The sequence below is a fragment of the Anas platyrhynchos genome, chromosome 23 (assembly GCF_047663525.1).
Source record: "Anas platyrhynchos isolate ZD024472 breed Pekin duck chromosome 23, IASCAAS_PekinDuck_T2T, whole genome shotgun sequence".
NCBI classification, from domain to species: domain Eukaryota; kingdom Metazoa; phylum Chordata; class Aves; order Anseriformes; family Anatidae; genus Anas; species Anas platyrhynchos.
Window position 1 is genome coordinate 4,677,550 of NC_092609.1, and position 24,165 is coordinate 4,701,714.

The 24,165-nt window shown below is 57.3% G+C and overlaps 2 protein-coding genes across 2 annotated transcripts in view; one reads left to right on the forward strand and one right to left on the reverse strand.

Moving 5' to 3' along the window:
- Positions 1 to 1,945, forward strand: part of GMCL1 (germ cell-less 1, spermatogenesis associated) — a 19,600-nt gene extending 17,655 nt beyond the window's left edge. The window contains exon 14 of the mRNA XM_038166843.2: positions 552 to 1,945. Within this exon, the coding sequence (XP_038022771.1) occupies positions 552 to 680 (129 nt within the window). The 3' untranslated portion in view covers positions 681 to 1,945. The remainder of the gene's footprint in view (positions 1 to 551) is intronic.
- Positions 1,507 to 24,165, reverse strand: LOC119713467 (hexokinase-2). The gene is made up of 18 exons (XM_038166842.2): positions 24,019 to 24,165; positions 17,034 to 17,196; positions 13,399 to 13,547; positions 12,982 to 13,101; positions 11,851 to 11,946; positions 11,646 to 11,745; positions 11,202 to 11,385; positions 10,394 to 10,549; positions 10,011 to 10,244; positions 9,531 to 9,835; positions 8,884 to 9,032; positions 8,440 to 8,559; positions 8,232 to 8,327; positions 7,675 to 7,774; positions 7,296 to 7,479; positions 6,957 to 7,112; positions 6,400 to 6,633; positions 1,507 to 6,043 (listed from the first exon to the last, which is right to left on the reverse strand). Exons 1-18 carry the CDS (start codon positions 24,163 to 24,165, stop codon positions 5,899 to 5,901), a joined length of 2,838 nt encoding a protein of 945 aa, XP_038022770.2. The 3' UTR covers positions 1,507 to 5,898.

The following is a 24,165-nucleotide window of genomic DNA, read 5'->3' on the forward strand; positions in this document are numbered from 1 at the left end:
TAAAAGAATGTCTGTATGTTGTTCAAGAGTGGTATTTATTATTCTATGCAAGAAAAAAATAAACAGAAACCTCAGAGAGGACTTTTCTTAAGAAAATATACCCGTTTTGCTACTGCCAAGCCAATTCTTAGAGTAAAACAAAAAGAATTCAAACATCAAACTAGTTTGCTTTACAGAACGGGCTGTTAAGGATTGCCTGGTTTGTTAAATCACCTGAAACTGAGAGTGGTAACAGTGTCTCCAGCTTACTGGAAGTCTTCTCAGCCACTTGCAGTTTCGTTATGTCTGATGCGGAAGGATGGCAGCACTGGGACAAAGGACAAAGGCTTACAACCATTTTGAGAACATCTTATCAGTGTTACTGTTATAAAATATCTGCTGAAGGGGGTGATTATCTTGATTATTTTATTTTTTTTAAATTTTGATCTTTTTATACACAGTCATTAAAATTTATAGAATGATTGTTAGCATCCATCTTGTGTGCTCTTTGTACTTCCTTCTAAGGGAAGTTTTTGCTCGCTGTACAAACATCCTTTGTGTTTGCTTTACAGGAGCAGGTGGTAATGAACCTGGACAGCAGGCTCCTGATCTTCCCACTCTACATCTGCTGTAACTTCTTGTACACGTCGCCGGAGAAGAAGACTGACAGTGAGGCACCGCTGGAAAATTTGGAAAGCTGAGACCTCTTCAGTGGAACATAGTAGCACTCGTAGGACTCCGTATGCCTGCTTTAAGTTAATGCCCTGCTGACGCACAGAGCTTTGACAACAACAAGGCCTTACACTGTAGCAAATGATACATGGCCTTAGTATACTCCTATGCATATCTGAAGATAAGACCAGAAGTGATACAGGCCAAAACTAGTTACCCTCTATTCGTTTTTGTTTCTGTTCCGCATTTTCAGACAACAGCCATTCCATGTTCGAGAGGTGTTCCACTCTTATTTTTTTCTGGGTAAAAACTGAGCCAAATTGGAAATAGGGAATTTGTATGAATGACGTGTCGCTAACTTACCTGTCAAATTCTAAGCACATGCTGTAGGATGTATGGTTAGTTAGTGTGATGGGTTTATTCTTTTTGTTTGTTTGTTTGTTTGTTTGTAAGTAACTGGTTTGTAAATACCAGGTCCATATTCAGCAGGCTTTTCTGGTCCTTTCCTTTTCCATGAGGACCAAATGCATCTGTGTAGTGGATGCTTGTCAACTTCTGTTAGTTAACTGGACAGACTTTCAAACCTGCTTGTTTTTTAAGCCATTACTGCGTCTCATATAGATACTTCTCTTTCTTGTTTATCTGCCTTTTTTTATGTTTCAGCAAAATTTTCTCTTCCGGTTTTTAGCATGTGAATTTGCAAATTTGCTCATAAAATAATTTTTTTCCACCTAATGAACGTAATCTAATGTACTAAGCATTATTTGAGTCTGTTACACAGCAGCAGCTTTCAGCTAGGATTCTGCTGAATCCTTCCTGTACTCACATAAACCAAATACCAATTTTTTAAACGTGTTTGTTTTTTTTTTTTTTTGTGACTTGTTTTAACTGTTACATTGGGAATATATCCCATTTTAGCTCAGGAACTTGTGACCTTTGAGTGCCTTTTGAGTAGTATGTGTTCACACAAACTTCACATCAGTTAAGCAAGGTCACAGGATCCAAAGTAAGAGCTGGGAACAAGGGATTCACTTTAAGTTGGTTTCATGAGCAAGTCAAGTATAAGAGGTACCCTGTGTTTGTTTCTCGTGTGTGTTGGGTTTTTGTTTGACTATTACAGTTTTGAATTCTTACATCAGAATTTTTGGACTCAAGGTGGGAATTTTGCCTCTTTAGTAGCCTATTTTTTTAATGTCAGAAAAGTATAAAACCATTTGTACTTTATAACAAGGATGAAATTATTAGGCACGATGGAGAAATGTGGCAACTTGTCAATAAATGACTTGAAGTGGAAGACTCACTGGTGTCTGTCCTTTTGTGCCAGGAATTGTATTTTTCTATTAGACTCTTCCTGTGGAAGCGCCTCTCCATCTAATCTTGCGTTCTCTCTCTTATTTCTTTGGACAAGGAGCAGAATTTTAAGGCTTTCATCTGCTAGAGCATCAGACTTTGGTTTTAGATGCTTGAGCACTTTAGTAAAAAGCTTTTAAAACCGTCACTGATTCAGCAGAAGGAAATCTGGGCTGCTCGTTACTGCCGGAAGAGAACAGGTTCGTTAAAATACCTGCTTTTCCAGGCCTGGCTGGTGGGTTGAGCTGCCCGAGGGCTCCTGCTCTGTGCTGAGGGCTTGCCCCGCTGCAAGGTGCAGGACCGGATCCTGCTCTGCCCGTACGCCCTGCTGGCTCCTGGGGCTGGTTGCACCCGCTGCCCTGCCCGCCCGGCGGGCGGCGAGATGGGGCAAGAGCTCGCCTGAGATGTATGCTGATTTCTTTTTCCAGACATTGATGACTCCATCCCTTGATCTACAGGTCTCCAGGTCCCACCTCCACCCTCCTGGCTGTGTTGGGACTGTCAGGGTGAAGAAATCCCTGCCCAGCGCTGTCCTTTGTCCCAGGGGATAGGGTCAGGGCTTGGGGTGCAGATGCCCTTCCCAGGGGGTTGCTACAGAGTGGCAGGAGCACAGAAATCCAAACACAGCACAACTTAGCCCAGAAAATGGGTGGGTTTTTTTCTCCTCTCTTTTTTTTTTATTTGTCACTGACTAGGAGCAGCAATCGTGGCAAAGGGGAGCTGAGAAGTACAACACCACACTCAGGAAAACGGTATGAAAAGTACAAAAATAAGGAAGCCTATATATAATATCATCGCAGTCAATTACTAAAAATAAATATTGTAAACACGAAATAACAACATCAGGTGAATCTACAGTCACTCATTTCTGCTAGCAGCCGGACAGTCTTTGGCTTTATTTAACTCCCCCTGCCCCGCACGGAGCCAATGTCCTCATTAAGATGCATTTTCTTTGTTTCAGGTTTGAAAGACAACAGCCTGAGAGGGATGTCACCCGGTGATTAATTTGATTCTCTCTTGCTCCAAGCTCCCTTGTGACCAGGAGTCACCCCTTCAGTGCCCACTCCTCTGCCAGAGCCAGAGAAGCGATGTGCCAAGAGATGATTCCTCCTCTTTAGCTGGGGAGGAGGAGAGCGTGGTGAGATGGGGCACCGAGGTTCCCCATTCCAGTGTATTTGGTCGCTGTTTTACCACAGCACCCCCTGTATGGGGACGCGTGGATTTGGGGTATTTTGCACCCAGACGTTGCCACCTTCCTTTCTCTGGCCAACAGCCTGGGCACATCCTGATTGCTTGGGGAGGGGCAACGTGACCCCGAGCCACCCCAGGACAACCTCCTCTGCTTTGCCCCCTGCCAGCTGCTTCTGGGCCAGAGCTCTGCACCTCGGGAACTCTCAGGTCCTCCTTACATCTCAGGTGCCAGGAGATGATACGCGGCCTTTGGCCCCGAGAGAGGAAGAGGCAAATTGCAAGGCTCGGTATTCTGTTGCTTATAAAAAAAGCAGTAACAATAAAACCCTGTCCAAAGTACCCCGAGAACGATCCCTGGGGAGGAAAGGGTGGCTTCCTGCCATGGGAGATGCCATTCTGCGCAGCCAGAGGAGGTGCCAGCAGGAAGGAGCACAAGGAAAATGCATCTGAATGGGGACAACCAAGCAAAACAAAACAAAAGCCATCCTACATCCACAGAGCAGCGCGTCTCGAGGAGGAGAGACGGGCTGGTCAGCCTGTCCCTCTCCGTACATAGAATTTGATCTTCCCTTCATGTCAATAATTACAGTTTCAGCTTCCCTTCTTCATTTTAAACACATTCACATAACGTGCCACGGCAACATTTTGGTGTGAGCTTACAATCAGACCACACAGCGACCGACCAACGGAGCCTGAATCGGCCACAAACGCAGGGCTGCCCGCGGTCCCCATCCTCCCCGCCCTGTCCCCAAAACGACACTTGCAGAAAACGTAACCCAGACTGACAAAGCTGCTACGTGTCACAAAAGGGGCACAGCTGGGTAAGTCCCTAGGAGGTTAAAGACACCGCTGCTGTGGCACCCTTCTGCGTGATGGAGCAGGTAAAAACCTTGCTGTTCCAAGTTTTCAGCAGGTAAGACGTCAGTCTTCTCAGGAAATAATCACACACAACTGCTTGGTATCCGATTAGAGGATTTCTATAGCATCTTTAAAAAATTTATTTATTATCTTCTAAAACTTCCACTAAACTTGGTTTCTTAAATCACTTCTATACACAGTCAGATTTTGTTATAATTGTCTTGAGGCTCATAAAAAAATAAGCATTTAAAATGCCCAAAGAGCAGTTTTGCTTTAGAATTGTGCTACTGAACTTGACCCCCAACATAGAAGAGATACTTTTGGTAATAAGGTGACCCCAAGCAGTATAAAAATATACATAAAAATACCCAAAAACCTCTGTCCTCCAAACTGAAGGTCTGTTCATGGGAATTATTATTATTATCATCATTATTATTTTTGTATATCACTGGATTTCATTACCTTCCACTAAATATTTACAGAAACACACATGCCCCTGCTTGTTCCCTTCACCCCCAGGCTCTCCTGCTGGTGAAATCGGGGGCTGCTCTGCACCATGGTGCACACAGCCTTAGGAAGGGGCTGGGGTGACAGCCCCGGGTGGCATCTGGGTGACACTGATCGGTGGCATCGGGGTGGCACCGTGTCGATCAGGACCTGGGTGCTGGCAGGGGATGAGGCTGCCATGAACGGGGGTGACAGCAGGGACTGGCTCCTTCGTCCCCTGCCTGCAGCGTGGCCCTGGCTTTCCGGTGTCCCTCTCATTCTGGGGACAAAGGATGCCTGAAGTTCTCACACAACCACCCTCAGAATTTGGGTCTTTTTCTCCAGTCTACCCCAAGGAAATTTTAAATTAACAAGAAAAAAAAAAGGAAGGAAGGAAGTACTCCGTACCGTTCTTAAATGACATTAACATGACGTGGAAGCTAAGCAGCACGGCCCCGAGGCCAGGTACGTGAAAAGATGCACGATCTCTTGAGATGTGGGCACACGGTGTGCCAACGCAGGCACCCCCTGATGGCTAGGAAGACTTGGAGCTATTCCACAGACAAAATGAGCCAAGACTCACCGCGCCGGCTGAGGACACAAATCTGGGATGCTTCTGCATGCCTTCTTCGCACACATGCGTGCGGCGGGGCTGGGTGCTAGCGGTGGGCAGGGGGCACGCAGCCACGCTCTAGTAGGGTGTGGGTGGGAGGTGGGGGCGCGGGGCTTGCCCCCTGCCTCCCCCGGGGTTTTCCCAGCTCTGCTGGAGCCACCTCGGGTCCGCCAGGTCGGGCTCCGCTCAGCGCTCCGTGCGGAGACACGCGGCGCCTCTTGGTGCGGTTTCGCACCCCGTGCTCGAAGACTTGCCATGACTTTCATGGAAATAACACAGCCGTGATCAGGGTAAAAGACTAACGGAGGCCTTTAGCCCAATCTGAAAGAGGTTTTGCTTTCTACAGCACGGACACACGACATAGATAAATAGGTACTGGTTACTGTAAAGTGACGATGCAGCGTCGGCATTACTCTAATGTTTCTGCCATTAGGGAACACGTGAGTGGTCAGGAGGTGCGGGGAGGAGTGCTGGTGCTCGGCATCGGCTGCGGCTGGGATGGGTTCACAGCCGAAGACACTTTTAGCTTTACTCGACACGCAGTTTTTACAGCGTACGACCAAACAACGTTTCGTACAAAGCGTCTCCAGTCCCACCCGCGGCGTCCCGAGGGACCGAGTAAAGCTAAGAGTCTGCTTGGAGGGGAGGCCACATGTGTGTATGGGTGTGGGTGTGTGTGTACGGAGGGAGGGAATGGGGAAGGAAATCGGTTTTGTTGAAACCAAGCTCTTCGGCAAACCTCCCTTCTCCTACCGCTGGCCGGCCTCCCGGATGCGGCAAGCCACCGCCGTGATGAGCGCCGCACCCTTGCCGCTGCCGTCCTCCGACTGCAGGAAGGTCACCTCGCACTTGGGGGACAGCTGCTTCACTGTCTCGTGCATGACGGTGGAGAAGCTGCAGGGAAGGACAAGGACAAGGAGCTCGTGAGGCCTGGGGGAGGACGATGTGCCCAAAGCTGCCCTGCGCGGCCGCACAAGATGGCCGCCAGCGGCCATTGCTGTGGCGCCAAGGAGAAAGGGCAGCAGAGGGCATGTGTTAAATCCACATTGCATGCCCAGAGCCAAACCTGGCCCCACCTGTGGCCCCCCCAGGCCACCAGCCTCACCAGAGGAGGTTTTAGCTGCCCCCTACCCATGGTTGGGTTCAACCCGGACCTGGCTCCCCAGCCATTAAGGAGCAGCCTCCCAAGCCAAGCCCAACCTTCCCTCCCCAGCCCAAATCTCCTCGGATGACCCCCTCAAGCTACTCACTGCGGGTGCAGCTTGTAGAGCGTGCCGTCCACGCCGACTGTCACCTTGAGGAAGTCCAAGCCGCGGTTCTCCCGGATCTTGTCCACCACGGCTGCCATGCCGGCCCCGCAGAGCTGGGCGGCGCGCCGGGCCACCACCGTGCACACCTCCTTCACGATGATGCTGTCGTCGCACGTACTCTCCAGGCCCAGGTGCTGGAGGATGGAGCGCACTTGCAGCAGGGCCAGGCAGTCACTGGGGAGGACATGAAGGTTGGGCAGCGTTAGGAGGCAGCGTGGGTGCGTGGCTTCCCCTTCCTCATCCTCCTCCTGCACAGCCCGGGTGCTCCTGGCTCAGAGAGCATCAACCCAAGGGGCTTCACAGGCAGAGGATGGAGGAGTCCATGTTGTCACCCCCAAACACAGTTTCCCTGTCCCAGATCCCTGGATTTTACCCAATTATTTTCACTGTGTCTTGCCCTGGTTCTGAGCCGAGTGCTTGAGGCTTCTCCCGCAAGACCTGGGAACACTCCTCCCAAGCTCCAGCCTGCAGCAGTAAGGCCAGGATCAGGTCCTCACCTTTCTATCTGGGACAGGAACTTGGTCTCAAAGATCCCTCTGGTCTTCAGCCTCTCAGAGATCCGTCCGCGGAAGAGCAGCCCTCGCTTGGTGAAGTCTATCAGGATGTTCCGGACGATCTCCCCCAGGTACATCCCACTGATCATCTTCTCAAACCTGGCAGGGAGAGGGCAGGGCTGAACCTCAGGGCACGAAGGATCCAGATGGATTCACCAGGAGGCAGATGGGGCAACCCGGAGCTGTTCCTGGACACCCAGCCTCATCTCCACCTTCCGACACCTCCCCACAGACACCAGGGGTGAAGGGACACTCATCACAGCCCCCAAAGCCCCCACGCACCTTTGTTTCCCGGGGTTGAGAGAGAGCTCATCCACGGCCAAGTCAAACTCTGTCCGTATGTCATCCAGACACCCGCTGTCGCCGAAGGCGCCCCACTCCATGTTGATGCACATCCTGCCCTCATCACCTTCCACCAGCTCCACATTCCTCATCTCCTCCATGTAGCAGGCGTTGCTGCCCGTGCCTGCGGGGAGAGGAGCGTTTGTCACCGGGACAGATGGTGAAAAGCAGGGTGTGCATGCAAGACAAAAGCCTGTGGACACCCTTTTCCATGAGATCCCTTTTCAACGAGATCCCAAAAGGTGCTGGGAGCAGGCAGCGGTTCCTGACCAGGATCAGGATGAGCGGAGGAACCCTGTAAGAAAGCTGCAGCTCTCACCGACTATCAGCCCCACTTCACAGTATGGATCTTCGTAGCCACACGTCATCATGGTGCCCACCGTGTCATTTACCACCGCCACCACATCCAGGTCGAACTCCTAGAGGGAAGGGGTTGCACGTCTTACCGCTGGGGGACACAGCTCACTGCACTGCCCCCAGGGTTGGGAAGGGACCCGTGGGCTTCCTACGGCCCCACGCTTCTGCCAGTGGGTGCTTGGGGCTCGGGACAGCTCCAGTACGATGCAACTGGAGAGGAAGCGGCCTGCTGGGACAGCCCTGCCAGAAAGAACCCCCAGGGCAGGAGCTTTGGGTGGTCTGCATGGAGGCAGCGGTGTCCCCTCTGCTCATGGGGACGTCTGCTCCTTCCTGGCCAGGAGCTGTCTCCTAGCTCCAGGGCCTGAAAATCCAACCTCTAGCAATGACTAAGGGTGGTTGTTAAGACTCAGACACTCATTAACCGTGCTCAGCCCATTAATTTGCAGCCCAATTAAAGACGCCAGAGAGAGTCGGGATGTGGGAGTGAGAAGCCGGCTTCTCAGCGGCGCGGCCGCTCACCTCTCTCCTGTGGATCGCCTCCTTCAGCAGGCTCACCACATCCTCTCCCTCGCAGCCGGTGGCTTTGAAGCCTTTTGTCCACTTGAGGAGAATCCCCTGTGGTGGAAGAAAAACAGGGTAAATGGGGAGGGAGGGGGGCACCCCCTGCCCACCAGCTCGCGGTGGGCACCCTTAGATCTCTGCCCGTGGGTGGGTGGGCTGGGGGTACCTCATCCAGGCTGGTCTGCTTGCAGGGGAAGGAGAAGGTGAACCCCAGCGGGAGCGAAACGCCCTTCATTCCCATGTATTCCAGGAAGTCGGAGATGCAGTGGACGATGTGGTCGAAGAGCTGGGTGCACAAAGACAGAGGAAGGGGTTACAACCACGGTGAGGAACACCAGCCTGCCCAACAGACCCGAAACAGCAACCTGGGGGTGCCATGGGGACACTGCCCTCCTCAGGGTGTCCCCAGAGCCCATCTGGCTCCTTCTAGAAACATTCGCCATCCATCCCCAAGTGCTGCCCAAAGTGGTTTGCAGAGCACAGAGTGTGACTCGAGACACCTCTCACTTGTGTGCTCCCAGAGCCTGTGGTCGGCCAGTGTTGGCCATCTGAGCTGCTGCTGCTGCCACCCCAGGGCCCTGATCCTCCGTCTCCAGCAGCCCATCCTCACCTCCTCGCCCGTCCCCTGCATGATCTCCAGCGGGATGGAGTAGATCTTGTTGTGCATCTCCACGCCGCGTCTCATCCCGTTCCGCACACGCACCAGCAGCACGCGGAAATTCGTGCCCCCCAGGTCCAGGGCGAGGAAATCGCCTTTTTCTGAAAACCAGGAGAGATCATCAGGGGAGAGACCCCAACAGGGAGCATCGTGGACATGGCCCAGAGGCTGACCCCAATCTGCTTTCATGCTGGGAGGCCTGGAAACCAAGACTTGGATGGGAATGGGTTGGGAATGGGATGGGAATGAGCTGCAGATGGAAAGCAGGAAGAAGTTTCTCCAGACCTCAGGAGACTCCTTGCCAAGGGGCAGGCACACACCCGAGCCCCAGACAGACCCGGGAGCACAACCCAGGACAACGGTGGTGAGAAAGCTGTGGTGGAGCGAGCACACCCAGAGCAGAGCTTTGTGTCGGGTGCGGGCTGGCCTGGAGGCTCTTCCCAGTAGCATACTGGAGGCTCAAGCCCTTGGTGCCACTCGCACGGTAAGGAGGGAAGGACAAAGGTCCCAGACTCTCCTGGGGGGTTCAGATGTTCAAGCCAAGATGCTCCTTGCCCTACGTAGGGCATGAGCAGGTCGGGCTGATCCAGGTGCCTCACCTGTCCCATCCGGAGTCGAGCACACGTAGGTGGGCAGCATCTTCACCGTGGCCTTGGCGTGCGTCTCCTTGCCCAGCCCCTTCTCCATCTCCACCCTCATCCTCCGCTTCACCTCCAGGAGCTGCTCGTGGCTCAGTTTGAGGGCCTCCAAGATCTTCTGCCTCGCCTTGTGCTGGGCAGCCAGCCTGTAGGCCACGGCCGTCACCATGGCTGCCCCCTTGCCACTGCCATCCTCCGACCTCACGAAGCGGATCTCGCAGTCGGGCAGCAGCTTCCGCACCGTCTTATGGAGGCGCCGGGCAAAGCTACGGAGGAGGAGGAAGAAAAGGACTCGAGTGAGCCACCATGGGCCACATCAACCTCTGGGATGGCAAACGAGGAGGATTTGGGATCCAAACAGAGGTGCCCGGGGGCCAGCACCCTGCAGCCAGACCCCCTCTTGGTCCCCACTGGCCTCTCCCTGATGTTTTGAGGACTTACTGGGGATGCTTCTTGTAGACGGAGCCGTCCACGCCGACCGTGGAGCGCAGCCGGTCCACCCCCTTGTTCTCCTTGATGCGCCGCAGCACGGCGGCCAGGGTGGCCCCGCACAGGTTGGCCGAGCGGGTGGAGACGATCTGGCAGATGCGGTGGGTGGCCAGGCAGTCCTCGTGGGATGGCTCCAGGCCCAGCTTGGTGAGGATCTCGTGGGCTTTCTGCAGCCCTTCTTTCTCCCTGGGCAGCCAAAACAGAAGGGATTAATGCCTAGAAATCCAGCTTTCGCCACCTGAGGTGTCCCAGTTGGCCCAGTGGGTCCGATTTCTCCCAGTGCAGATGTCAGGAGGTGGGCTGGGACACCAAAAAAACACCCAGACCCTACTTACTTCTCGATAGCGGAGACGTATCTGGTCTCAAAGTGGCCGGTAGTGCGCAGGTCTGACGTGAGCTTCCCCCTGAACAAGAGCCCCTCCTTGGCCATCTTCACCAGGATGAGCCGCACCAGCTCTCCCATGTACATGCCGCTGATCATCTTCTCAAACCTGCCAAAGGGGCGAGCACCAGATGCATTTGTTTGGTTACTGGAGGTGGCCACCAGCAGCATAGGCACGCAAAAATCAGCTGGTGCCCCAAAAAGAGGGTAGACACTGAGCTATTCAAGGCAGTGGTGTGCCTGCACCCCTGCAAGAACCGAGGCCAGGCTGGCCTTACACCCTCAGCTGTGACACCGCAGCCTCCCAGCACAATCCGGGTGTCTTTTTCCATATTTTATCCCATCACCAAGAAACTAAAGGCATGTTGATGAGCGTCCTCCTGCGAGGAGGGCTTAGGGCTACCCGATGGGCAGCGATTCCCCTTAATCCCACCGCAGCTGCCAGCTGGGATGGTACCCAGGGAAGTCTGTAGGACTTGGCTGTGAACATTAGGTGGTGGTATTCGCTTTTTGATCATTCCATTGGCAGGGGGAAGGAAACAAATCAGCGCATCCAAGCGGAAGATTGATGAGGGAAGCGGGCGTTAGGGGGCTGACAGCCCGAATCTCCAACCCATCCCCTGCTGAAGCTGCTGGAGCTGGCAGGGTGGAGGACGCCGTGACCCACTTAACTGGGATGACCGCGTCCGTCCCCCAGCGCCAGCACGACGGGAGGACAAAGCAACGCGGAGCAAAGCCCACGGAGCCAGGAGCCTGCTTACAGCTGCTTGCCGGGGTTGAGCGAGCCCATGTCGATCTCGTGGTCGAACTCCGTCCTGATGTCGTTGAGCGCACCGTCGTCGCCGAAGGCGCCCCACTCCATGTTGATGCACATCCTGCCCTCGTCCCCCTCCACCAGGTCGATGTGCCTCATCTCCTCCATGTAGCAGGCGTTGGTGCCGGTACCTGAACCAAGCGTGGGGATTCAGGCACGTGGAGGTGACAAATGGTGCCGGGTTCCCCTTATTCTCCATAATTACCCCCATAAAAAACACTAAAACATCTCCTTGGTTCACACAGGAGCACAAACAGGCGGTGCTGTTTGCTTTTAAGGTCACTGTCACCTTTCTCACTCCCCAAAAGACCCTGAAACCCGCAAGGAACATGATCCCTTTTGGGGGCTGCTCAGGACGGACCCAAATTCTCCCCCGCCCAGCCCTGCTCACCAACAATGAGTCCAACTTCGCAGTTGTGGTCGTCGTAGCCACAGGTCATCATGGTGCCCACGGTGTCGTTCACCACGGCCACGATGTCTATGTCAAAGTCCTGAAATGCAGGAGAGGAGGCTGAGCGCCGCCAAACCCCATCACGGCACCTCAGCACACCCCACGCACCCCGTCCCATCCCCGTGGGACCCGCGGGGCTCCTTACCCCTCGCTTCTTGATGGCTTTGCGCAGCAGGGACACCACGTCCTTGCCTTCCACGCTGCTGCACTTGAACCCCTTTGTCCAGGTGACGAGGATGCTCTGCGGAGGGACAGCGAGAACCAGAGCTCAGCGGGACCCATGCACTTCAGGGTCCCCAAATCACCCAACCCACACACGGATGGACAGACGGACAGCACTGCAGGCGGAATTCCCTCCCTGTTATCTCCTGTGAGCCATTGCATCAGCAACGGTTTCCGCATCCCGGTTTATGGCCATGGGCCCGTGAGTCACTCGCTCCCTCCTGCCGGGAACGTGACCTTGGTGGCTGAGTTCATGGAGTCCTGGAGCAGAACCAGCTCCAGTGCATGCAGCGGATCCAGGGATCTGCCTACTGTGGGATGCATCTGGCCGCCCCACCAGCACAGGCACCGGGACTGTCCCCATTTGGGGACGGCAGAGCTATCCCTGTCGCCCAGAAAAAGGGTGGGGGCATCGACCGAATCAGCAATCTCCGACAGCAGATTTTTCAACCCAGTTGCCGGGGATGCTTTGGCAAGAGGCAGACAAACAGCCGCCCGCCTTACGGATGGGGAAACCGAGGCACGGAGTGCAAGGACCTGGGTGCGACCGTGGAGCCGACGCTTCCTCCCTCAGCAACTTGTCCCTTTTACAGCTGCCCCCGCGAGGGAAGCAGCCACCTTTCCTCATTGCCACCACCACATCCCCGCTGCAGAGGTCGTGCCCTGCTGCCGGGGCAGCGTGGAGCTGCCCGGACCCAACCCCTGACCGTGGCGAGGGAGGAAAAAAAACAGCCCCCGGGAGCAGGAGACGGCGGCACGTGATGAGTGGAGCAGAGCCACGTGCCTCGGGGCTCGCAGCGAGGTCGCGGGCGCGGATGTGATGCTCGGCACGTCCGTGCTGTGCAGCGCTCGGGGCTGCTGCTGCTTCGCCAAGCGCCGGCTGCACGGGGGGGTGGCTGCCACGACGAGCTCAGCATCACCCCCCCCTGAGCCCTGCGCATCCCAAAGCGCTAAGGTTTAGCGGTGGGGATGATCTCAAAGGGTTTTTTTTTTTGCAACCTGAATGGTTCTGATGCGGTGCAGAATGAAACGCGGAGCAGATCCTGTCACCCACCTCATCCAGCTTGGTCTGGTGACACGGGAAAGAGAAGGTGAAGCCAAGGGGCAGCTTCTTGTCCTTGATTTTCAGCTTCTCCATGAAGTTGGCCAGGCACTCGGCGATGTGGTCGAAGAGCTGAAAGGTTGAGGGTGTGCATGAGAGCAGCGGTCGCGTCCCACGTGCTGTCCCCCTCTGTCCCCCACAGCACACCCACACGGTCCCAACCTGGCGTCAGGGATCCAGAGCTCCGGGCAAAGCGAGGCAGGAGCTGCCCAGAGCAGGGAAAGGACACGATGGGACCAGCCCCAGCCCCAGGAGACATCTCAGTGGCTTGGAACAACCCTGGCTCCTCCTAAAGGATGGAGCCACCACACGTCGGGGCTCCCCAGGAGACGGGGGCCAGGGCGTAAAGGAGGGGAGGCCGCCACCCACCTGCGCCCCGCTGCCCCGCATGAGGTCCTCGTGGATTTCATAGATCTGGCTCTCCATCTCCACCTTCTGCAGGCCGTTGTCGGACACCCTGACCCGCAGCACGCGGAAATTGGTGCCGCCGAGGTCCAGTGCCAAGAAGTCGCCGTCCTCTGCGAGGAGAGAGCCAGGAGTTAACGGGGCCGGGCCCTTGAGGCAGCATCCCAGAGCACGATGCCCGAGCTGGAGCTGCAGGGCTGGCCGGGGGGAATCCTTCCCCCCTCCCCAGATGTGGGGCAAGGTCTGGGATGGAGCCCCAGGGCGAGGTGGGGCGTATCCTGACCCCTTATCCAGGGGATCGCTGCTGGTGGTGGGAGCAGGACTGGGGGCTCTGCAGGAGGAACCCTGAGCAGCCCCATCCAGGCGAACCAATGCCCAAAACACCACCCAAAAATGATGCAATTCCTGGGGAAGACACCAAAGCAGTGCCACAAGGGAGGTGGCACCATGCTGTCCCCTAACCCTTTGATGCAGGGACCCCAGGAAAGCTCCCCAGCGACCAAAGCCCAGCTCCAAGGCTGAGCCCCGCCGCGCTCTCCTTCCTCGAGCTTTGCTAAAACTTTGCTATGGGGGTAGGGGGACAGGGACTGCTCAGGGCTGTCCCACAGCTGGCTGCCCCACACTTTGTGATTTTTTTTTTTCTCCGTTTTACCAAGCACTATGGCAGCTCGCTGATGGATTTGGGATCAACTGAGACCTGGGGGTGCGGGAAAAGCGCCCAGCTGGCTGTTTCAAAACCCTGTCGGTGTGGGGAGAGGGCTGGGGGAAAGCCCTCCATCAGCACTGTTTGGTTGCTGCACACATTTAAATGTGCTGCGCTGGCTCCCCCGGGCAGATTACAGCGCCCGGGGGCCGCATTGTGCCCGGCCCTGCCTTTACAAAGGGGCTGCGGCTGGAACAAAAAGCCTGGGTTATTGGTATTCCAGGGGGAGCGGGCCCCGGCCGGGCACCGCAGGCGGTGACAGACCCCAAGGGTGGCCTGGAAGTGGCTTCACGGAGCCTTTTTAACCAGGGGTGTCTCAAGAAGTGGTCCTCCCCGCGCAGGAAGGGGGGGGATTGGTGGTGAACAGAAATAGGCCGGCGGTCCTGAGGTGGTGGGGTCGGGGAGCTTTGGTGCGATGGATGAAGGAACGGGGAAGTTTGGGGGGCTGCTGGGCTGCAAGGTGGGGTCCTGCCACCAGCCCCTGCTCCAAGCCAAGTGCTCACGTTGATTTTGGGGTGGTTTCATGCTCATTTACCAAGAATGGGGGCCGCAGGGGCTCTGCATGGCCCTTACTTCATCCCTGGAGCAGTGCAAGCGCCCCAGGAGAGCCGTCAGCTCACAGCACCCTCAGCAAGGCTCAAGGCTGGGGCTGTGGGGGGGGTCCCAGAGGTGCCCCAGGTCCTGCCCATGGAGGGGTCTCCCCATTCCCTTCCCCACAGCCCCCTCGGATGGGTTTCCACAGCAGGTTTCCTTTTCGCAGCACAGCATTCGGGCACTGAAGCCCTGCAAACCCCTTTTCGTGGGGGGCAGCCCCACGCTGTGCTTTTTCCCCTCCTGGAGGCCAAAGAGCAAGGACGTGGCTGTCCCCTCGTCCTGCCCAGGTCCAAAGCAGCCTTTCCTCGACCCTATAAACAGCAGCCATCAGCACAAAGCAACGACACGATGTGCCCATCGGCCCCAAGGAACGAAGCACCGGCTGCAAGCCAGAGAGGTGTGAGCGGCGCTTGGCTTTGCAGGAGGAAAGGAAGGCAGGAAAAATAGGAGAACTGGGGAATTCCTCTCCTGGAAAATTCCAGGATCTGGGCTTGACGATGGACTGGGTTTGCAAATATCACAGCCACGTCTTCCCTCAGATTAGGGCCTGGTTAGGCGATAAGGTGCGGGCGGCGATGCCGAGCTCCCAGCAGGAAGGCAAACACCGAGCTTGGATTCCAGGCACTGTTTGCTCTCAGCCCCGAAGCCCAGCGTCTAATTCTGTTAAACACACCCGTGCTGCCTGGAAGGAAGTGCTCGGGCTGTTAGCTAAGCGGGCAGGGCGCTCTGCCCTGCTTGGAAATGTTTTCTGTCCGGGCTGGGGCCAGGGAAAGCGAGCACCTTGCCCAGGAGCACGACCAGGTCCCCCGAGCAGCAGGAGCAGCGCGTGGCTGAGCCCACCAGGAGCTGCAAGAGAGCGAGGAGGTGCCAAAAGCAAAGGAAAAACTCATTTTGGGGCTGTTTGCTGCCTCCAGTGGGATGCTGGGGGCATCTGAGCAGCGCCGTGCCCTTGCCCTGCATCTCCCGCAGGCACGACCTTGTGTTTGCGTAAGCCCCACAGAGCGGGCATCATCTGGCCTAATCCGACAGCAGAAACTCTGCAGGAGCACGGGGAGGCACGAAGGGCAAGGACGCTTCGGAGGAGGACAGTGCAGAGCCCTGGGAGCCTCAAAAAATAAATATTTATTTTTTTTTAAATAGAAAACTGCATCCCTTCGTGCGGCAACGTGCCCCTTGTCACCCTAAACTGCCACCCAAGAGCGGTGGCGATGATTCTGGCTTGCTCTGGGAGACACATCCTGGTGGAAATTGTTTTTTTGGGGGGGGGTTTATGGTAAAGTTTTTGCTCGTGCAGCCAGCAGCAGTGGGTGCAGGCTCTCCCTGCGTCGCCCTGCCTCTCCCCGGGGAGCACCGCCACACACGCCCCGCTCGCTCCCGCGCCGCTCCCATCACCTTTGGCTGCCGTTGTTCACGTAGCCGGGGGCAGGATTGGGGCTATCCCTGTAATTAAGGCGTTCTCAAATATTTAAAGAGATCTAAATCTCAATCCCGGGGCAGGCGGCCAGGTCCAGCTGTCGGCGGCACCGGGGTGCGGGCGGGCACGCGGCAGGCTCCTGATGCTCCTCACGGCTCCCCGGGGACCCGAGAGCTGCAACCCCCCCCCTGCACCTCCACCCATCCATATCCTACAGATCAGGACCTGTGTCTGCAGGTCTGACCCACACCGGGATGGGGTTCTTCTGGCAGCTCCCTTTTTCCCTGCTTTTTTCCACCGAGGTTTTATAAGATCCTGTTGAAGGCGCCGGGGCTGAGCAGCATCTCCAGCCCCCGAGCCCGAGGAGGAGGAGGTGCTGGAGGAAGAGGTTTGGTGCGGGGTGAGCAAGTCAGAACCCGAAACGGGAGCCGTGCCTGGCCAGGAGCGTGCTCCATCTCCTGGCCGAGAGGGGTCTGGTCCCCGCCGGGAGGCTGGAGGCACGTGGCAGCGTGCAGAAAGGCGCATTGTGAGGCTCCGAGCCTCCCCAGCGCCTTCTCACGCGGTCCCCACAGCGTTCAGGGCTGTCTGGCCTCGATGAAATGCGATGAGCTGGACCCGTGACAGCCTCGTCCTGCTGGGACGGGCACGTGAGGGCTGAATCCCAACCCCAGCCCACGCCGCCACGAGCTGGGAGACCCCGGTCCCCGTCCTGTGCCCAGCACCCCCCGGCACAAACGGGACCCCCTTTTGGGCAACGCCAGCCCCATTCCTGCAGCACCGCGAGGCCAAGTGGCCCCTGGCACGTGGTGGCACCTCCAGGGCCACCTCGCTGGGGACAGCTGGCCCAGCAAGGCCCGGGGGGGGCGCTTCCCGTTGCCATTCCCATACCTGTGCCGTCCGGGGTGGACCTCACAAAGGAGGGCAGCATCTTCACCGAGGCGGTGGGGTTGGTGTCAGCTCCCAGCCCTTTCTCCATCTCCTTGCGGAAGCGCTCGGACACCTCCTGGAGGGTCTCCTCGGAGAGCCGCATGTGGTACAGGTACTTGTCCACCTGAAAGGTGCCGAGAGGGCAGGAGGTGAGCGGGATGGGGGGGACCTGGGCATGAACCCCGCGGCCGGAGGAAGGTCTGCCAGCAAGGGCAGATCATCTGTGCCAGGGGACAGCTTCTCCGCATGCTGGTAACGCTGGTCACAGCCCTGGCACATCTTCCTGAACACCTCGGGGTCACAAATCGCGCCGTGTGCCCTTCGCTGCAGCATCCCCAGACGGGGATGCGGGAGAGCCAAACCCCGAGTGCCCCCGCAGCCCCCAGCCACGTTGCAGCAGGGGCCTGATTCTGCCCCCGAGTCGGGTCCTGGGGCCGTACAGCAGAGGATGGCTGGGACTCAGCCCCCCAACCCGCTCTGCGTAGGCTGCCGGTGGGGAATTCACCCCGTTTATTTCATTTCCTTGCTGTGCTGCTCATTCGTTCCCTCCTGGGGAGCCCTTACAAAGCGTTACGGTGCTGGCAGCTGCTCCGCGCCCTGCAGCAAACACCCAGAGCCACGAGCGAGGTGCCCAGAGCCACGCACCAGGTGCCTGCCTGCCCCTACAAGCGGCATCGAAGCGCCCCTTGGGAGGACAAAGGACAAATCCCGGCCCCAAGCCAGCCGCTGGCGCCGGGCACGCTCCTGTCCGTGAGCTGGGCAGGGCCGGCAAGCGGAGAGGCGGACAGACAGACGGACCGCCAGCTTCCCGAGCTGTGCCCCGTCGCAATTAACTTCACTTAACGTTAATTAAAGGGCAGCTGCAAGCCCTGCGAAGCCAGAGGAGAACCCCACCCAGCTGCTCACCTGTCTGCAGGCACGTACCATGGGGTCACCCCGAATCCGGCGTGCCTTTTATTCCTCCTGATGGAGGAAATTGGCATTTTGCGGGCGCGGAACGAGCGCTGCCCTCGCTGCCCTGCTCCCCCGCCTGCTCTGGGCTCTGTCTCGGGGCTGCTCGGGGTCCCCTCTCTCCAAAATTTCGGGGCCCAAACCCTGCTGAAGGGGCTTGGAGCGGTAGGCGGCGGCTCCAGCCTCCTCCTCGCATCCCCCTGGGGGTTTCTGGCCAGGAGGCGACCTGGAACAGGCGACTGGAGCTGGGGCAGATGCGAACTGGGAGCAGCCCAGGAGGAAACGTGCCCTTCCCCACCCCCCTAACTGTTTGCCTGCCCCTCCTCACCCACCCGGGGAGCAGGAAGGCAAACGCCCGCTGCTTTCCCCAACTGCTGCCCACGGAGCAGGGCTGGGGTTGTGGCCTCTCGCCTCCACCCGCTGCCTCCTCCATGAAATTCCCTCTGGGACCGCCCTGGCGGCCGTGGGTCGATGGCACCGGGCCGGGCCGGGTGGCCCAAGCCCACGGGACCGTGTTCTGCCGGGCTGCGGGCGCCTTTCCCCAACCACCACCCCGCTCCTTCGGGCACCTCGGGAGCACCTCGCGCCGCCTGCGGCTCCGGAGAGGCAGGATCCGAGCTTCCCTCTGCCTCGCCTTGCCTTCTGCAGCCTCGTGTGGCTCAGGGGTTCCTGGTAAAGATGGTTTTGGGGCAAAATGTCCCAAGAAAGCTCCTTTTAGGTCAGTGGTGCACGCACCACGCTGCCGGTGCTTGTGGCATTGCTCCTGAAGGGCAGCACCACGGTGCCAAAGTCTCTCTCCCGTCCTTCCCTTGGACCTTGTGTGATGGGGTCTCATCCCTGTGGGGTCACAAAAAGCTGCCAGCACCCCCCTGTCCCCTTCGTCCTTCCCACAGGAGCTGGGATCTTCTCAGCAGCCTCCGAGGCCAGCTCCCTGCCCTGGTGCAGGGCACGAGGTTGTGCCTCCCCTCCGCAGGACACGTTCCTCATGTCCTCCAGGAATAATCGGCGGCGCGAGACGCGGGGTGACCTTCCTCTAATCCCCGAAGCTCTTTAAACCCGGGATCATCTTCTCCTACAAACGCAGACCCCGTCCCACTTGGCGGCTGAGCCAGGTCAGGGCGGCCGGGGCACGGTGGGCGCTGCGGCACCTCCCCGGGTCCGGGCACCCGGTCCTGCCCCGGAGCTGGGGAACACGACGGGACCCAGCCTCAAAGAAATGGGGTCACTGGGCCCAGCACGCCTTCCCTGCTGGTACAAACTGGGAGGTGGAGGACGGGATGGGAAGGAGGCTCTGCTGCCCTCCCTTCGTGCTCCAAGGGAGGAGGAAAGCTCGAGCTGCGGGGGAAGGTCCGGGGGGTTTGGGAGGTGCTGGAGGAGCAGCTCCGTGAGCTGGCCAGATATTTTCTGAATTTTTTTCCTCCTAATCATCTGGATGTTCCCACCAGGGTGTCCCTAAGGGTGTGGAGCTGCAAACACACAACCAGGAACAATTTCCTTCCAGTTCGGGGAAAACTCCCTTGCGCTCAGACCCTACCCCGGCGCACGGGCAGTGACTTGGGTTGGGGCACCCCAAAAAGAGAGGGGGGGGAAAAAAAAAGGAAAAGGAAGCTCTGCGACTCGTGGCTGTGGGACCGGCACTGCTCGAGGGTGGCAATAGCAGCGCGATTACGGCTTCCGGCAAGCGCCACCGCTTCCTGCAGCACCCGCGTGGCCGCAGGCGGCCCTTCCCCTTTGCCGTTTTAGGGTTTTTTTTCCCCCCAAAAATAAAGCGCCCATGGGGTCGGTCCCCTCCGGTTTCCAGCTGGACGCAGCCGTAGCAGGAGGATTCGCGGGGGATGGCGTGGTGTCACGAGGGGCTGGCGGCGTGCTGGAGCGGATTCTTTGCCTTTTTGGCAACGGAGAATCAAATATTTGTCAGGATAGAAAACACGGCCCAGCTCCGAGAGGGCTACGAGGCTTCGATGGACAGAGCTGGGCCAAGGCGGTGCTCCTAAAAACTACAAACGCGCACTGCCAGCCCTCCCCGGCCTCCTCCTCACAGTCCCTTTTCCCAAAATTTATGAATTCCCTTTTCCCGAAATTGATGGATTCCCTTTTCCCAAAATTAACGAATTCCTGCCCCAGTTCTGACACAACCACGACCTTTCCCTTGGCAGACGCCGACCTTGCCCCAAACGCTGCCAGTCCCCGAGCCCCCCGCTTCGGGGTCCGGGGGCTGACCCTGCAGCCACCCCCTGCCCCCTGCAGTGCCCGTGCCCCTCGCCCGCTCCCCGCCTGCCGAATCCAACCCCGCGTGACCCCCCCGGTGCGGCCAAGCCCCCGATGACACAAGCCCCGAGTCATTTCCAGCCGCAGTGACTCAGAGCCGTTCCTGCTCGGCCGGTTCCTCCCAGCCCTGGGCCCAATCCTGCCCCGCAGGAGGAGCGGGGCGCCCGTTCCTCAGCCCCCTGCATCACCGGGGGGGAGGCGGCGAATGGGGACCTGTCCTCGCGCATCTCCCCCTGCCAACCCCACCCAGCCAAGGGCAGCCCCAAAAAAAAAGCATTTGGACCTGAAAATGGCCTCATTTCCAGCTCGAAATTGGGAGCCAGGAGCCTGTGGGTCACCCACCCTATGTGCACCCCCCTCCCTTACCAGCACCCCTCTCCTGTTTTAAACCATCCGAGCCCCCCTTCCCCTTCGGATGCTGCCCCGCAAAAAAAAAAGGGGGCTGTGGAGGCTGGGAGCAGCACGACACGGCGGGGAAACTGAGTCACATCCCGAGGCAAACGGGAGGAGGCTCGGGACGGGGCTGCACCACGGCACCCCGAAAGGTGAGGGAGGCCAGGGGGGCCGGGCAGGCTGTCTGTCTGTCCGTCCGTCCCTCCGTCTGTCTGTCCTGCCGCTGACCTTGCCAGGACGAGGAGAAGCCGTGGGATGGCTTCCAGGAACCTGCAATCCCAGCCGGCCCCTCCCACGGCTGCAAAATAATAAAAAAAAAAAAATAAGGGAGCCGGGGCGAAAGGAGCGACGTAAAATTAATGTACTGCAGCAAAAGATAAAGGGGGGAGCAAAAACCTGCTGGTTGGGGCCAAAAACGGGAGGAAAACGAACCCGAGCTCCGTTTTTCCCTTCTTTCTAAGGAAAAGTACTGGTGAGGAAGGAAAGCTGCCGGCCCAATTATTTCGTGGTGAGTCACGAGCCGCCCGCTGCCGCTGTCACCTCGCTGGCACGGGGCTGGGGCGGGCAGCAGGAAGCCCAGGGCCTGGCACATCCCCGGGGAACGCGGTCGGGTGGCGGCAGCTTTCATCCCGGGGTGCCAAAGGACGCGGCCCGGGCGCACTGGGGTTTGCACAACCCCTGGGAGGGGAGAGGGCTTCGGGCCCCGACCCACTTCCCGGCCACCGAGCGGACCCCTGGGGAAAGCTGGGTGGAGGAAAAATGCAAAGAAAAGTCCGATTTTGGGGCGGTTTTGAAGGCCTTTGTCCCGCCGCGGAAAGAAACCACAGCGCAGGGAAAGGGCACTTCGTTCCCACGTCCGAGGCTCTTTTCTGCCTGATTCGGATCAAAAAAAAGGCGCTTGACCCCAAGCACGGCCTGGGTGAGTGCCCTCAAATCTTTTCCCAAATTCAGGCTTGAACTCTGGGCTTAGGTTTAAGTTTGGCACTTGGGAAAATCGCAAAATCTCAGCTTTCCAAGAATTTCATCCCCTACATTTCTCCGTGCTGGGTACCCGCTCAGGAGGATTTGCAGGGCAGGGATTAGTTATCTGCCCTACCAGCACGGATGCCCTCATCCCCTACAGGAGAGCCGTGCCGAGCTCCAAATCGGCAGGAATTTGTTTAAAAAACAACCCCAGCTGTGGGGCTGGTTACTTTTTGGGGCCGAACGCGGCCGTTTTGTCCCACATCTCCACCACCCGCTTTGTTTGGGTTCGGAATCACGGCGGCTCCCGGGCACGCCGCGTAACGAAGCCGAAGGCGCTCCACAAACCCCCCCAGCCCCTGATAAGGAACCCGAGAGCTGACCCAAAGCCAAAAACGCAGCAGCGGGGCCACGCCGCTGCCCTATTTCTGCCGCCGGGTTACACAACCCTCTCTCGTGGCTCGCTCGCTTGCACAACCCCACGACACTTGACACAGCCAGCGGAAGGAGAAGACGAGCCCCGTCTTTCTTTACAGCTGGGGAAGTTTTTTCTATGCAGCTTTTTTTTTTTTTTTTTTCTCTCTTTTCCGCACCCTTGTTTGACTTCCTATTTCCCGCAGCCCCAGGGCTGCCGCCAGCGTGGCGGGTTTCACCTCTCCCTGCCTGCCCCGCTCGCCGCGTGTCCTCGCCGCCTTCCCAGACGGGAGCGAGGACGCTGGGGCTCGCCGTGGCCGGGCGCTTTCAGCGCTGCTTCATTTCCATTTCCCAAAAATCCCCACCAACTTCCACGGGAGCTGCAGCCCCAGCTCAGGATGCAGCAGCCGAAACCCCCCCACCCCCCTCGGCACCCTCAGCGGAGAAACCCCAAACCCATGGCCCCAGCAGTGATTTTTTGCCCCAAATCTTGAATTTAATGAGAGCTGCTCGCCCGCCCGCCCTGGCCAAACAAAGGACGGGCGCGGAGGCATCGCCGCTCGCCCTGCTCCGAGGTGCCGGTGCAGCACCGGGGACGCTTCCACTTGCGTTCGCGGTGCGAGAGCACCCCGCGGTCCTTGGGGGGGTCGGAAATCGAGGCTGGCTCCATTTCCACGTGGTTAATTAATTAAGGGGGTTTCATTCCCCCCGGCCATTTCCCCGCCAGCCCCCCCGTGGGCTCCCCGTGCCCCCCAGGAGCCCCCCGGTGCTGGAGGTGCCGCGATGCCCGCGGGATGCTCGGGGGCCACACGTGTTACGGGGGTGGCCGGGCAAAAAAAAAAGCGGGGAGCAGAGCGGGGGGATCCCCCCAGCCCCTGCCCATGGGGGGGACACGTGGGGACACGTGGGGACACGTGGGGACATTCGGGGACACGCGGGGCCCGCCACGGCACGTCCCGCACGGCGACACCGCCACCCGCCCACCATGGGCCCGCGGCCCCGGCGTCACCACCCTCACCCTCAGCTCCTTTTTTTTCTGGTTTCCCCTTTTTTTTGCTTTGCTTCTCCCCCTGCTTCCCCCATTTTTTTTCTTTCTTTTTCACTTTTTGCCTTGCTTTTTATCTTATCTTCCTTTTTAACTCTTTAACTTTTTTAACTTTCCCCCCGCTTTCTCCCCCCTTTAAATACACTTTTTCTTCCCTCTTTATCCATAGCTTTTCTTTCTTCCCCTTTTAACTTTCTTCTCCCCCTTTACATGCATTTTTTTTCTCTCTTTATATATCTTTTCTTTCTCCCCCCTTATACATATTTTTCCTCCCCCTTACTATATATTCTTTCATTTCTCCCCCCTTATATTTTTTTCTCCCTCTCTTATTTTTCTTCCCCCTTATACATATTTTTTCTTTCTTCCCCCTTTTCATATATATATTTTTTCTTCTCCCTTTATATATTTTTTATTCCCCTTTTTAAAATATTTTTTTCTTCCCCCTTTCCATACAATATATTTTTTCTTCCCCCTTTTGTATATATATTTTTTTCTTCTCCCTTTTTACATATATATTTTTTTCTTTTCCCTTTTTACATATTTTTTTTCTTTTCCCTTTTTATATATATATTTTTTTTCTTTTCCCTTTTTATACATATTTTTTTCTTCTCCCTTTTTACATATATATTTTTTCTCCCTACTTTTTATATAGATTTTTCTCCCTACTTTTTAAATACAGTTTTCTTCCTACTTTTTTTTTGCCCCCTCTTTTTTTATTTTTCATTTCCTCCCCCCTCCACCCACATTTTCCCTCCCCCCTTCCCCATATCCCTCCTTTCCCCCCTTCACGCCCCCCTTCCTCTCCCCATTTTCCACTTCCAACCGTTCCCCCGGCGCCTCACGGTGAATTTTCCGTCTCCCCCCGGTCCCCCCCGGTTCCCCCCGGTTCCCCCCGGTGCCCCCCGGCCCCACCTTCTGCGCCTGGTCATGGCTGAGCTCTGTGAAGAAGTATGCGAGCAGATGGGACGCGATCATCGCGGCTCGGAGCGGAGCGGAGCGGAGCGGAGGCGGCCCCCAGCAGCGCGCGCCCCGGTGCCCGCGCGCGCCCCGCAGCCTCAT